We start from the raw sequence: 13,172 nt of genomic DNA, 5'->3' as shown, positions 1-13,172 counted from the left end.
GCGTGCAACCAAAGCAATGGCAGCCAGGATCTTGTTGTGTTTGGCCAGGATGGGAGCAACTCAAGGAGTCACTGCATTAAGTGCAAGGAAGTCTACTGTCATGTTTCATCATCTGTTTTCAGGACTGGCCCTAGGGGGGCATTATAGATGGATTGATTTGGAGTAATTATATCCCATTTCAGCAAACCTTCTATAGTTTTCCTTAAAGTTCTGCATCTGGGTCAGAAAAATGAAAAGCATGCCTACTGGATGGGGGATATGCTTCTAGGTAGCACTGTGTGTAAACGAGATCTTGGGGTACTTGTGGATTGTAAACTAAACATGAGCAGGCAGTGTGATGCAGCGGTAAAAAAGGCGAATACCATTTTGGGCTGTATCAACAGGGGCATCACATCAAAATCACAAGATGTCATAGTCCCATTGTATACGGCACTGGTCAGACCACACCTGGAGTACTGTGTGCAGTTCTGGAGGCCTCACTTCAAGAAGGAGGTAGATAAAATTGAAAGGGTACAGAGGAGAGCAACGAAGATGATCTGGGGCCAAGGGACCAAGCCCTATGAAGATAGGTTGAGGGACTTGGGAATGTTCAGCCTGGAGAAAAGGAGGTTGAGAGGCGACATGATAGCCCTCTTTAAATATTTGAAAGGTTGTCACTTGGAGGAGGGCAGGATGCTGTTTCCATTGGCTGCAGAGGAGAGGTTACGCAGTAATGGGTTTAAACTACAACGATATAAGCTTGATATCAGGATAGGACAAAATAAAAACCCCTAAACACTTTAAAAATAAAAATTTGAACATCCCTAATGCGTAAACAGTCTGTGACAGAAAGGGGAAAGCTTGCCTTTCTTGCTCATTTCCAGCACCTTCAAAAAGAAGGAAGTGGAAGCTAGAAGAGAAGGAAAAGCAGTTGAACGGCTGTCCAAATTGGGGGAGACAGTGTTTGGATACAACATTTTTGTGACCATTTAATGTCCTCTGCATGTGTTAAAAATATTAGCCATTTTTAGAGACTAAATTCAGTACTCAGCTTTCTGGGAAGCTAAAATATACACTGCAGAAAACATTGCAGCCAGGGTTTAAAAGAAGGATCAGTTAGATCCAAACCCAGCACAACCAATGGAGTCCTTTGTTATTTCAACTGATACAAGGTCATGCTTCCGCCATCAGAGGTGCAAAGGGATGCCCCTTTCTGAAGGATTTTTTAAATATATACTACAGTGCACAGAGAACTGGAGATAAAAGAAGTCAGAATTATTCCAAATGCCACTGTTCAGATATCATGACCAATGTGAGTCTCCTCAGAAAGCTCCTGAAAAGATCATTTTTCCCCCTACTAGTGGACAAAATATTATCAATAAATGTCAATGGTTCCAAATGGACACAGGTGGAGAAATACAGAGGAATCAGGTGGCCTGTTAGAACACTGGAGACAACAAATCTTCTTGTTCACAACTCTAGTTTACAGGGTAGCAGGTGTGAAGTCCCAAGGCGGTCCTCATTGGGATGAAATTATCTCCAACCAAATACTTAAAATGACTGCTTTCTTCTTAGTTTGCAATGGATTTCCTCCAGTCACTAACAAGGGAAATAATAAGAACTTTATTTAATTTGCACAAAAAGATGTCTTTTTATCAGAACTGCATCTAGAAATAGACAGGGCTCAGATCATCAACTGTATTCCCCTTTCCCAGTTTAATTTAAAGTTGGTATCATATATTGTTTCTTTAAAAAAAAGGAAAAAAATAACTTCTCTGCATATTATTGTACTTTATCCCTTCTGTTCAACCAATTGTTTTGGTTTTTTAAAAAGAAAATCTGAAGAAAATTGCACATATGAAAAATCTGTCAGCTAACAACCAGTGCAGTACAAATGCTGCCTTTTAGAAATCAAATAATCATCAAGGCTCCTGTAATATAAGAGGAGATTTGATTTTTACTCTCAAACCATAAAATGAACAAAACTATTTTTATTATTTTCATATACTGATCCATTTTAAACATCCAAGCACTGCTAGGAAAGGAATTCTACTGGAGGAGCAGCAGGAAGTCACTGCCCTTCATCTTAGGGTCTCTTTTGTTTTTAAGTCATCAACCACATCAGGGATAATGAGACAAAACTGAAGTGATATGACATTGGAGATGGAAAACTGGTAGTCATCAGCTGGAAAGGAAGTCTTGTCATCAAGATGCTGCTGCTGCTCCGACTGCTGGTGCTGGTACTGCCTTGTCATGTAGTGTGTTGGATGTCTTCCATTAATTGCTCCATATACGATGACCCCTTTCCGATTCCTCACAACTTTTATCAGCCAGGGGACCTTCTCATTGGTGGGATCACCACTCAAGTTGCTTTCTTAAATAACCCTCCATCTTTCCTCGAACACCCGGCACGGATGGTGGTTGATGAACCTCCGTAAGAATTTTTGATTTTTTTTCTTTGACTAAATCTGATCACTGTGTTCAGTCAGTGAGTAAGGAGCCACAGATTGTGTTTTCATTCCATTTTATTTGCTTCTGAGACACCCCCCCCCCCTTTTCTTCTCAATGGGACCCAAAGTGGCTTGCATGGCTCTTCTCTCTTCCTGTTAATCCTTACCTCAACCCTGTATGGGAGACTAGCTTTCCTAGGTGAGCAGAAAGAGGTAAGAAAAATAAAAAAAATGTATCCTATTCACATTACTTTAAAAATAATTTGGTCTTAGGTATGTGCCTACTAAAATAATCTCCCTCGGCTTTTTCTCTCTTGTTGTGAGTAATAGTCAGAATATATAGAGAAGGGAAGTTTATCTTAGAAGTTTCCAAGTTCAGACTATAGATTCATATTTTGATTTCTGGTTCCAAACATACAATCATAGAAATGGAAGGGACCACCTGGGTCATCCAATCCAACCCCCTGTACCATGCAGGACATCCACAACCCTGTTGCTGGCACTGTAACTTGCCATCCCCCTGAATCTTAAAAGAATCAGCTTCTCCATCTTCCATATGTAAAAAAAGTTATCTTTCTATTTTTAGCAACTTTCATCAATTATTCCCGATTATTCCTATCAAACTGTATCACATTCCATCAACGTTCAGACAATGGCAGCTACACTCCGATAGAAGGTTCCTATGTGGGTCCAAGCCTTTAGCTCCAATATAGAAATCATGGAAAGATTAGTCCTTGGTTCACTGGTTTAGACTCTGAGATGTGTTGCTGCCTTGATTCTCTCTTTGGTAGCAGAAGATAGTCACATCTTACTTATTTGTACATCTGCCCTCTCTCTTTCTCCTCTCTTGACCTGGCTGCTTTCCTATTCCTTTGACAACAGTTGGAGCCAGTTGAGGACTCCATAACTCTACAATGAGGCTTTCCCTTAAGAGGCTGGATTGAGTCAGGGCTTACTAAAGCTTTTAAATCAGTTAAAGAAACAGCCTGAATATTTTGATTGGAAACTTCACTGCTCAGATGATAAATTAAACTGCTCACTAATGTATTTGGAATTGATGAGGCTCATCACCTGTCACACTTTTGACAACCACTTTGAAAAATGACATATACCCCATATCGCCTGTGCAAATATATACTCTTATAATCAGTGTACACATCTAGCAGGAGGAAGAGCTGAATGGCTTCTGCATATTGATAGCATCCTAGCCCGAACCTCAGCACCAACTGTTCCTAACTACATTTGAGCATCTCGAAAAACTGTAAAAATCTGTGCATACACCATTTCAACCAAGGTGCCCTTCCAACGCCTTTTTGATTCTTGGTGATCGTGGCTGGTACCTGCCTGTTATATCTCCCGGGCTCAAAAGAGAGTTGTTGCCAGCTGGTATAGGGAACAACATGGCTTCTGATAGGGGGTGGTAGTCAGGGATAGAGGGTCTGAGGGGTTTTCAAGGCTATTGACGTTTTTCTTCTGTATTGTTGTATTTGTAGTGAGCTGCCATGGGCCAGCTGGAACAGGGAGCAGTGTCATAAAAGTAGAACAGACAAAAAAACAAACAAATGAACATAAATAAGTTTGAAAATTGGAATGGATAGATACTAATTATTGTTATATTGTATGAACTTCAGCAGGCTTTGTACATCTTTGAATGAATTATTGAATGGTATATAAAATGTGTATATATTGAAAAAACAGGAGTTTGCTAAGGAAACCAGTTCATAAACTGAAAGTTCATACGGTAGGGAGAAATGCAGTTTGGTTGTTTTCTTACATATCTTATCTGTAGGTCCATAACAAAAAACTACCAACACATCTTGGCCTTGGCTTTTGCGGTGAAAGAGCTGAATGAGAATCCCAACTTCTTACCAAACACCACCTTGGGTCTCTACATCCTCAATAGCTACGGCCTTGGAAGGATGACTTTTAAGGCCACTCTCAGTGTACTCTCTGCACAGCAGAGGCTGGTCCCTAACTTCAGCTGTGATAACCAGCAGAAATTCATAGCTGTAATTGGAGGGCGTTTGTCTGAAACCTCTGCTCAGATGGCATCTCTTCTGAACATCTACAAGACTCCTCAAGTAAGTTATAAACATAGACTTAAGAATTCCAGCATATGATTGAGTATGCGGATTTCATTCATGAAAATGACAATGTGTTTTCTTTCAGCTGACTTTTGGGTCATTTTCCCTTGCAAAGGATGACAAAAAACTATTTCCTTCCATATATCAGATGGTGCCTGATGACAGCTTTCAGTACAGGGGAGTTGTAAAGTTACTAACTCATTTTCGATGGACTTGGATTGGGCTCCTGGCTATGGATGATGACAACGGAAACCAGTTTTTGCAAAGAATAGTACCTCTTCTCTATGAGAATAGCATTTGTTTTGCATTCATTTACAAAATACCAAAGGTGGCTTACATAAAGGACATGTCAGAATTTATTATAAATGAAGCTGAACGCTTCCCAGTATTAATGGACAAAAAAGTCAATGTATTTTATGTTTATGGAGAACTTTCAGCCATGATGACTTTAAGAATCACACTTTATTTTTTTCCTTTCATTTTATTACCCCATTTGAATAAAGTGTGGATAGTTACATCACACTGGGACTTTGAGTCATTTGCTATCCAAAGATTTTTTGATGCAGACTCCCTCCATGGTGCCCTGTCCTTTGCAGTCCATTCCAATCAGCCTCCTGGATTCCAAGAATTCCTTCAAACCATAAGACCTTCCTGGGCTGGAGGAGATGGTTTCATTCAGATCTTTTGGGAGCAAGCATTCAGCTGTTCCTTGACATATGGACAAAAGGATATGAGGAAGATCTGTAGTGGGGAGGAGAAACTGGAGAGCCTTCCTGGCCCTTTGTTTGAAATGCTGATGACTGGCCATAGCTATAATGTCTACAACGCTGTCTATGCCGTGGCCCATGCATTGCACTTTGTCCGCAATCATGGATCCAAAGGCAGAAATCATTTAGAAGGTAGAAGGATGGATGTTCAGAATATAGAGCCATGGCAGGTACTGAAATTATTCAAACCAGTCGACATATAAGTGGAAGGCTTCTCTTTCTTATTCCAGTTTTTAGCCTGGCTGCAATGTTTTCAGTATTGTACCTATTCTTTCTGTTTTGTTTTCATTTTCATTCCAGTTACACAAATTTTTAAGGAAAACCTTGTTCAACAATACAGTTGGAGAAAGCATACATTTTGATCAAGATGGAGAATTAGTTACAGTTTTTGATGTCACCAATTGGGTTACCTTCTCAAATGGGTCATTTGTTAGGGTGAAAGTCGGACGACTGGATCCTCAGGCCCCTTCGGAGAATGAGCTCACTCTAGAAGACGATCAGATTGTGTGGCACAGAAGCTTTAACCAGGTGTCTGATTTCTTGCTCTCAATTCCTTGTTTTGCAAGCAAGACCAATACTTTTTTCAGTGATGGTGAAGGACAGGAAGGGGGGGTTTAACTCACCATCATTTTCTTCATGTGGCTCTTCATTTTATTTTATGTAAGGTTCCATTATTGATTCCAGTTTAAATTCAGATTGAAGCATGCTCCTAACACATTTTCTCAAAACTATAGGATACAGACAATTTCTTTTTCTCAAGAGTTAAGATACCTATCAGGTACTAAATAAAAAGATATATATATATATGGGATATAGAATATTTATATAGATTATAGAATATATTCTTACAGTGTAGAAGATAAAATATAGAATTTTTCAAAATCTTCGTCTAAAATATTGTTGAAGATCCTCCTACCCTTTTGTTTACAAGTTTGTTATTGTTGTTTTGGCCCTCCTTATCCAGTGTTTTGTAAGAGTCCTACAGGGAAGATAGCAGATGGGGTTATCATTATTCTCAAATTTTCTGAGTGCCTCGTGATATATCTGAGTTTGGAAACCATTCTTTATTTTAAAAAATATGGAAGATGAGGACATTTGTCACTTATTGTATATTTTCGAGTAGTTACTTCCCTGGTGGTTTCCCATCCCAGTATTTCCCATCTAAGTATTTAGTTTCTAAGATCCTATCAGACGGGAGAAGCCAGAAGTGCATATACTTGTATTCAAATGTCCTTTAGCAAACAGAAAACAACATTCCCTATGAAGTCATGTAACTATATCCAGGTAACCAGCAAGATTCCAGTCCAATATCATCTAGAGATCAAGAATATTTTCAGAGTAAGACCTTTGGCTAGTCAAAGTACGTTCTCTTGGAGCTTTGACAAATGGAGCTTTGACAATGGAAAGCTCATCCACCTAAATCATGTTGGTCTCGCGTTGTACTATAGGACTCAAGTATTGATTTTTTTTTTACTGGAACCAACCCAGCTACCAAGAGAAACAATCCTGGCAAGGTTCATCTTTACCATATGACTGCACTAAGCAGTTTCTCAGCTGCAAAGCAGTGCTGCTTGCAGATGCTTTTGTCAATTTTAAGAAAAAAGATACTGTAAATGATATATCCATCAGAGTTTCAACAGCTGAATTGTTAAACTATCAAGATTGATCAAACCTCCAGCTTTCTTCTTCCCTTGGTGGATCCTGTACAATCAAAGGCAACATTTTAATGACCAATATCAGAGGAGGTTAATCTTCCATTCTTATTTTCATCTAAATATTTACTATTCTGTGCTGTGATGGAAGTTCAGCATTTAGTTATTTTCCACTTTTATGTTGTGCATTTTAGTCACCTCATGGTTGACAAATATTTGGTAACATCACAGGAAAGCTGCCACTTAGTACAAAGTGCTATATTGTTTTCTCTGACAACATAAATACTTATCTACCCAAACAAAATTTGTCAGGCCACACATTGTCAAAAGACAATAATTCAATTCTAACCTCCCTTCTGTTTATGGACAGGTGCTCCCCATTTCTGTGTGCAATGACCCATGCCAGCCGGGTTTCAGCAAGTCAAAGAAGGAGGGAGAGAAATTTTGCTGCTATGATTGTACTCCCTGTCCAGAAGGGATGGCCTCTGAGAACAAGGGTAAAAAACATGTTATAAAACATTCTTGTAGAACGGTTCAGTTACTTGGCCATTTCGAGATAAGAAAATGCATTTTTCCATGACACAGGACTAAATATTGACCTTTCTGCTATTCAAACATAGCTAATAAAGATGTGGCGACTTTAGATACATGGAAACAGACTTCCACAAGCCTTACATATAGATAGAGAAGGTGGAGGCTTATTTACCAGGATTGGATGTATTTACCAGGATAGATTCTTGGTGCAAAAGTAGCATAGTCAAGTCTTTATTATTATGGTACTAGACCAGAAGTCAAATTACAAGATACATAAAAACATCTGGCATTAACAAGATAAAAGAATCATTGATATCTTAAATATTATAATAGAAAAACATTCCAGCAAGAATCATTCTGGTTTTAAAACTCAAAAGCATTATCTCAACCAATTGAGACTACCTAAGTTGCTCCGAATCCACCCAGGTCTTCCTTGTTTTGATAGTTCTCCAAGCAAATCTGGCCACAACAGAAGTTATTTCTGTGCTTTTGTCTGACCACATGTCTGTTATTGCCTCTGAGTTGGGCTTATTCTGTAGGGAAGGTATAAGTTCTCCCCTGAATTGATCGTATAGCCTACACTGGAGTAATACATGTTCAGATGTCTCAATGCTCCCATCCTGGCAGATGCATAAACGATCACAAATGGGTATTTTTTTGAATAAGCCTTCCCTAAAAGCGGATGGGAGCATGTTATATCATAAGAGAGTAAATGATCTCCTATGTTCTGGGAAAACAAGACTAGATAAATAAGGTAATGGCCTCAAATTATTAAGTGGAGGCATTGGAAAAAGTGGATTTTTTACTTGATTGAAATCCTGTTGGCGATGGATATCTAGGATTCTTTGTTTTATCGTTTCCTTTGCTCGGTTGAAGCCCAGAGACAGTATTAACTGTTTGGACAGACCATATGAACAAAGTTTTTTCTCAAGAATGGATATCCATGACACAGCCAATTATTCAGACATCATTAGGTAAAGCAAACCCTTTGTGGAAAAAAGCATTCTTGTAGAACGGCCAGAAATAATGGAACAAGTTCAGTTACTTTGCCATTTCAAGATAAGGAAATGCATTTTTCCATGACACAGGACTAAATATTGACCTTTCTGCTATTCAAATATAGCTAATAAAGATGTGGCGACTTTAGATACATGGAAACAGACTTCCACAAGCCTTACATATAGATAGAGAAGGTGGAGGCTTATTTAGCAGGATGGGATGTTTAGATTCTTGGTGCAAAAGTAACATAGTGAAAATATAGCTAAAATTGGATGAAAGCAGTTGGTAAGACTTGTGAATACCAGTCAGAGCACTCAGAAATAAACTTTATTTTTCTGAAAGATGCCACTGGACACTTGAGTACAACAAGAAATTGCCTCTCTCCATATTTCTCAAATAATGTTCTAGTAGAATAAGATTAACTAATACGACATTTGATGAAATGCTGTTCTTACAAAGTGTAAATAGAGCAATGGAGTAAGGCAGATCCCTCCAGACTATGCACTGGATTTTTGTTAAGCTGTCAACTGGCTACCAATATATGAATAAGGAGGATCAGATGGAGGTGGAATTGTTCCCTAGCTTATGTGGACAATTATTGTATAGTCACTGAAGGTTATCGTCAAGATGATTTAGTAACAGTTCAATAAGTATAGATATGGTTGGATTAAAGCAGTTGGAAAGATGTATGAATAGCAGTAGAGTTACATATCTAGAATTAACCTTTCTATTTTTTAAAATGCTACTTTATTCAAAATTTGTTCATTTTGAAATTCAGAGGAAGAAGAAGAAGCGTTGGTTCCTATATGCCACTTTCCTCTACCAGAGGAGTCTCAAAGTGACTTATAATCACCTTCCCTTTACTATCCCCATAACAGAAACCCTGTGAGGCAGGTGAGGCTGAGAGAGCCTTGATATTACTGCTTAATCAGAACAGCCTTAACAGTTCTTTGGGGAACCTATGGTCACCCAGATGGGTATACGTGGAGGATGAGTATAGAATAAAACACGACTCACTAAATTAGAAGTCCGCATCCTTAACCATTACACAAAGAGAAAATTAGAGGCATGGAACCTCTATCAACTGTTTTTGGGACATCTTGTTTGAAGGAAAATTTGGCATATAGTTGTGGTTTTGAAGAGTTGACCTCCTAGACCCATGAACCTGAAAGGCAATTCTATTCCTTTCTTCCCTGTACCTTTTAGTGAACCAGCTTCTGCAGTTGCATTTGGGCTGAATGATGAACAGATACAGCCAGTTACACTTTGAATATACAAAGAACTGCCTCTCTCCCTTTATCTGTTTCTTATGTGGAAAATTATCCAGTCACTAATAAACTTCCTTTTTTTCTATAATCTTTGATGTCTGAAGAAAACCTTCAGATGATAACTATTCATTTCTGAATCAATTTATCTACAACATGATAAACGTCCACAAACAGACTTTTCAGTTAATTTCCTTATATTTTGATATGACAGTATTTGTTGATCTTGTTATCCGTTCAGTTGTGTCCGACCCTCAGCGATTCTATAGGAAAGTCTCCACCATGTGCCCCTGTCTCTGACTGCTTCTTTTTGTTGGTTCATGGTCATCCCTCTATCAGCCTTGATCGTGTCGAGCCAAAGGATCCTTTGTCGACCACGTTTCCTTTGGCCACTGACCATGCCTAGCATTAATGATTTTTCTAGTGAGTTTGATTACACAATGTGCCCAAAGTAAGTGAGCTTTAGCCACAATATGTTGCCTTCTAATGACGTAGTTGGTTTGCTCCTTTCTAAAACTGTCTTGTTGGTAACTTTGGCTGTCCATGATATTCGCAGCATTCGTCTCCAACACCATAATTCAAAAGCATCTATTCTCCTCCTGTCTTCCTTCTTCAAGGTCCAGCTTTTGCATCCATAGGTTGTTATGGAGAAGACAACAGCGTTGACTAGCCAGCACTTTCTATTAAGGCTGATATCCTTACCCTTCCATACTCGGTTAATGCCTAGCATTGATTTCTGGCCCAGTGTTATTCACCATTTGATTTCACAGCTGCATCCACCACTTTGATTGATCATAGAGCCAAGAAAGATGAAATCATCAATACATTCAATGTTCTCATCGTCAATCGGGATTTTGGTGCTACTGCCAGTAGTTGTCATGATCTTGGTCTTTTTGATATTTAAGTATAGTCCCATCTTTTTAATTTCTTTATTTAGCCTCTTCATCAGTGTCTTCAGATCATGCTCCAATTCAGCAAGGAGTGTTGTATCATCCGCATAGTGGAGATTATTGATGTTACGACCTCCAATTTTGACTCCGATTGTACATTCTTCCAGATTAAGCTTCAGCATAATTACCTCTGCATAAAGGTTAAAAAGAAAGGGTGATAAGATACACCCTTGTCTCACTCCTTGGGTGACCTTGAACCAATCAGTGTCTCCATATATTGTTCTTACTGTGGCCTCCTTGTTGGTGTACAATGAACTGATGAGGTAGGACGACACTCCCAATTCATGTAAGGCATCTCACAGCTTCTTGTGATCAACACAGTCAAATGCTTTAGAATAATCAATAAAGCATAGATAGATGGCCTTTTGATATTCATGTGTTTTTTCAAGAATCCGGCGCAAATCTGCAATGTGTTATCAGGTGCCGCGTCCATGTTGAAAATCAGCCTGGACATCCGGTAGCAGAGCAACAATGGTTGAATTGAGATGGTTCTGGATGATCTTCAATAAGATTTTACTTGCATGGAAGATCAGGGCTATAGTTCGATAGTTTGAGCAGATGCAAGCATCGCCTTTCTTTAATAATGGGCCAGTCTATTGGCCATGTGCCAGTCTCCCAGACTTTTGGGCATAATTGCTGCTGGTGGGACAAATCTGAGTAGTTTCACTGGAATGTTATCTATTCCAGGATTCTTATTATTTGAGAGCTCTTTAAGAGTCGAGATCACTTCTTCTTCTAATAAAGGCTGTTCCAATTCATGTCGAGTGTTTTTGGCTGGTGACTTAGGCACTTTAGTGTTTGCATATAATTCTTCTGCATATTGTTGCCATCGATCCTTGATGTTGGATTGGTCAATCAAGCCTTTTCCATACTTGTCTTTGATGGTCACTTTATGAGCAGTGAAGATGCTCCGAACTTGTTTCACCTGAGCAAAGAGACTTCTGTTGTGGCCTATGGTTCACTCCTCTTCCAGTTGCTTGCATTGCTGAACCCAATACACTTCATTATCTTGTCTGGCAGCACATGGAAAATCTGCATTTAGCCTCCTGAATTAATCTCTCATACCAGCAGCTTTTCTGCTCTTTGTTTTTCAGCAATGTTGATGGTGTCAGATGTTAACCATTTGCATCTTCTTTCCAGCTTTTTGTATGGTATATGTTCTAAAGCAGCTTCTATGATATTAGACTGAAATTCTTGCCACAATTCCTCAGGTAGCTTCTCAGTAGTATCAAGCAGTTTGAATTTGTTCTTCATGTCTATGGTATATGTTGGGGGAATCTTGGTGACATCAAACTTCATTGGGGGTACATTTTACTTGATATTTCATAATCTGTCTTTAAAGTTGGCCACCAAAGGTTTGTGTTCAGAGCCACAATCTGCTCCAAGAAATGTTTTTACTGCTAGAATGGAGCTCTGCCATGTCTGACTACAAAGGATAAAATTGATATGATTATGGTGTATGCTTTCTGGAGATGGCCAGGTGTATAAACAGAATTTTGGTTGTTCATTGAGGGTGTTAGTAATAGTAAAATACTGAAACTGCTCTTTTGATTCCTTCAGATATGGATGCCTGTGTCAAATGTCCAGATCATCGATTTCCAAGCGAAAGCCATCATGAATGCCTTCTCAAGATCACAACCTATCTTTCATATGAAGAGACTATAGGGATCATATTTCTCATCTTGGCTGTATCTTTCTCTCTGGTCACATCATTATTGCTTGGAACCTTCATGAAATACAAGAACACTCCCATTGTTAAAGCCAACAACAGAAGCCTCACATACATTCTCCTCCTCTCACTCCTGCTTTGTTTCCTCAGTTCCTTGATGTTCATAGGAAAGCCAGGGAAGGTGACCTGCCTTCTGCGCCAAACGACTTTTAGCCTCATCTTCTCTGTGGCTCTTTCCAGTGTCTTAGCCAAAACTATCACTGTGGTCCTGGCCTTCATGGCCACCGAACCAGGGTCCCACATGAGGCGATGGGTGGGTAAAAAACTGGCCTATTCCATTGTCTTTTTTGGCTCTTTAATTCAAGCAGTGATTTGTACTGTTTGGGTTTGTATTTCCCCTCCCTTCCCACAAATGAATATGCATGCACAACCAAAGGAAATTATCCTGGAATGTAATGAGGGCTCTGATATGATGTTTTACTCTGTCCTTGGTTATCTGGGCTTTCTGGCCAGTGTCAGCTTCACAGTGGCTTTTCTTGCCAGGAAGCTACCTGGCAGTTTTAATGAAGCCAAGTTCATCACTTTCAGTATGTTGGTCTTTTGCAGTGTTTGGTTTTCCTTTATTCCAACTTATTTAAGCTCTAAAGGAAAATCCATGGTGGCTGTGGAGATCTTCTCAATCTTGTCATCTGCTGTTGGCTTACTGGGTTGCATCTTTTTCCCAAAATGCTACATCATTTTGCTAAGACCAGAAATGAACATTCGGGAGCAGATAATTAGGATCATGTGAGGATACCAGTCATACTTTTCTTGATTCCAAAAT

The 13,172-nt window shown here is 39.2% G+C and overlaps 1 protein-coding gene across 1 annotated transcript; it reads left to right on the top strand.

The window, feature by feature from the left end:
- Positions 1-2,189: 2,189 nt before the first annotated feature.
- On the top strand, positions 2,190-13,139 carry LOC143825411 (vomeronasal type-2 receptor 26-like). Its single transcript, XM_077313441.1, has 6 exons — positions 2,190-2,413; positions 4,219-4,510; positions 4,599-5,450; positions 5,581-5,808; positions 7,303-7,429; positions 12,241-13,139. The coding sequence occupies exons 1-6, from the start codon at positions 2,190-2,192 to the stop codon at positions 13,137-13,139; spliced, it is 2,622 nt and encodes an 873-aa protein (XP_077169556.1).
- The last annotated feature ends 33 nt before the right edge of the window (positions 13,140-13,172 follow it).

Source organism: Paroedura picta, chromosome 16 (genome assembly GCF_049243985.1).
Source record: "Paroedura picta isolate Pp20150507F chromosome 16, Ppicta_v3.0, whole genome shotgun sequence".
NCBI classification, from domain to species: Eukaryota; Metazoa; Chordata; class Lepidosauria; order Squamata; family Gekkonidae; genus Paroedura; species Paroedura picta.
Note: the sequence above shows the minus strand (reverse complement) of the source record. Positions and strands in the feature narration are given on the sequence as shown.

Excerpts from the sequence above, each read along its gene's own strand:
- LOC143825411 (XM_077313441.1), top strand. The coding sequence starts at position 2,190 with ATGCTGCTGCTGCTCCGACTGCTGGTGCTGGTACTGCCTTGTCATGTA. Across the intron at positions 2,414-4,218 it reads ATGGTGGTTGATGAACCTCC|GTCCATAACAAAAAACTACC; the intron begins GTAAGAATTTTT and ends TCTTATCTGTAG. Across the intron at positions 4,511-4,598 it reads ACATCTACAAGACTCCTCAA|CTGACTTTTGGGTCATTTTC; the intron begins GTAAGTTATAAA and ends GTTTTCTTTCAG.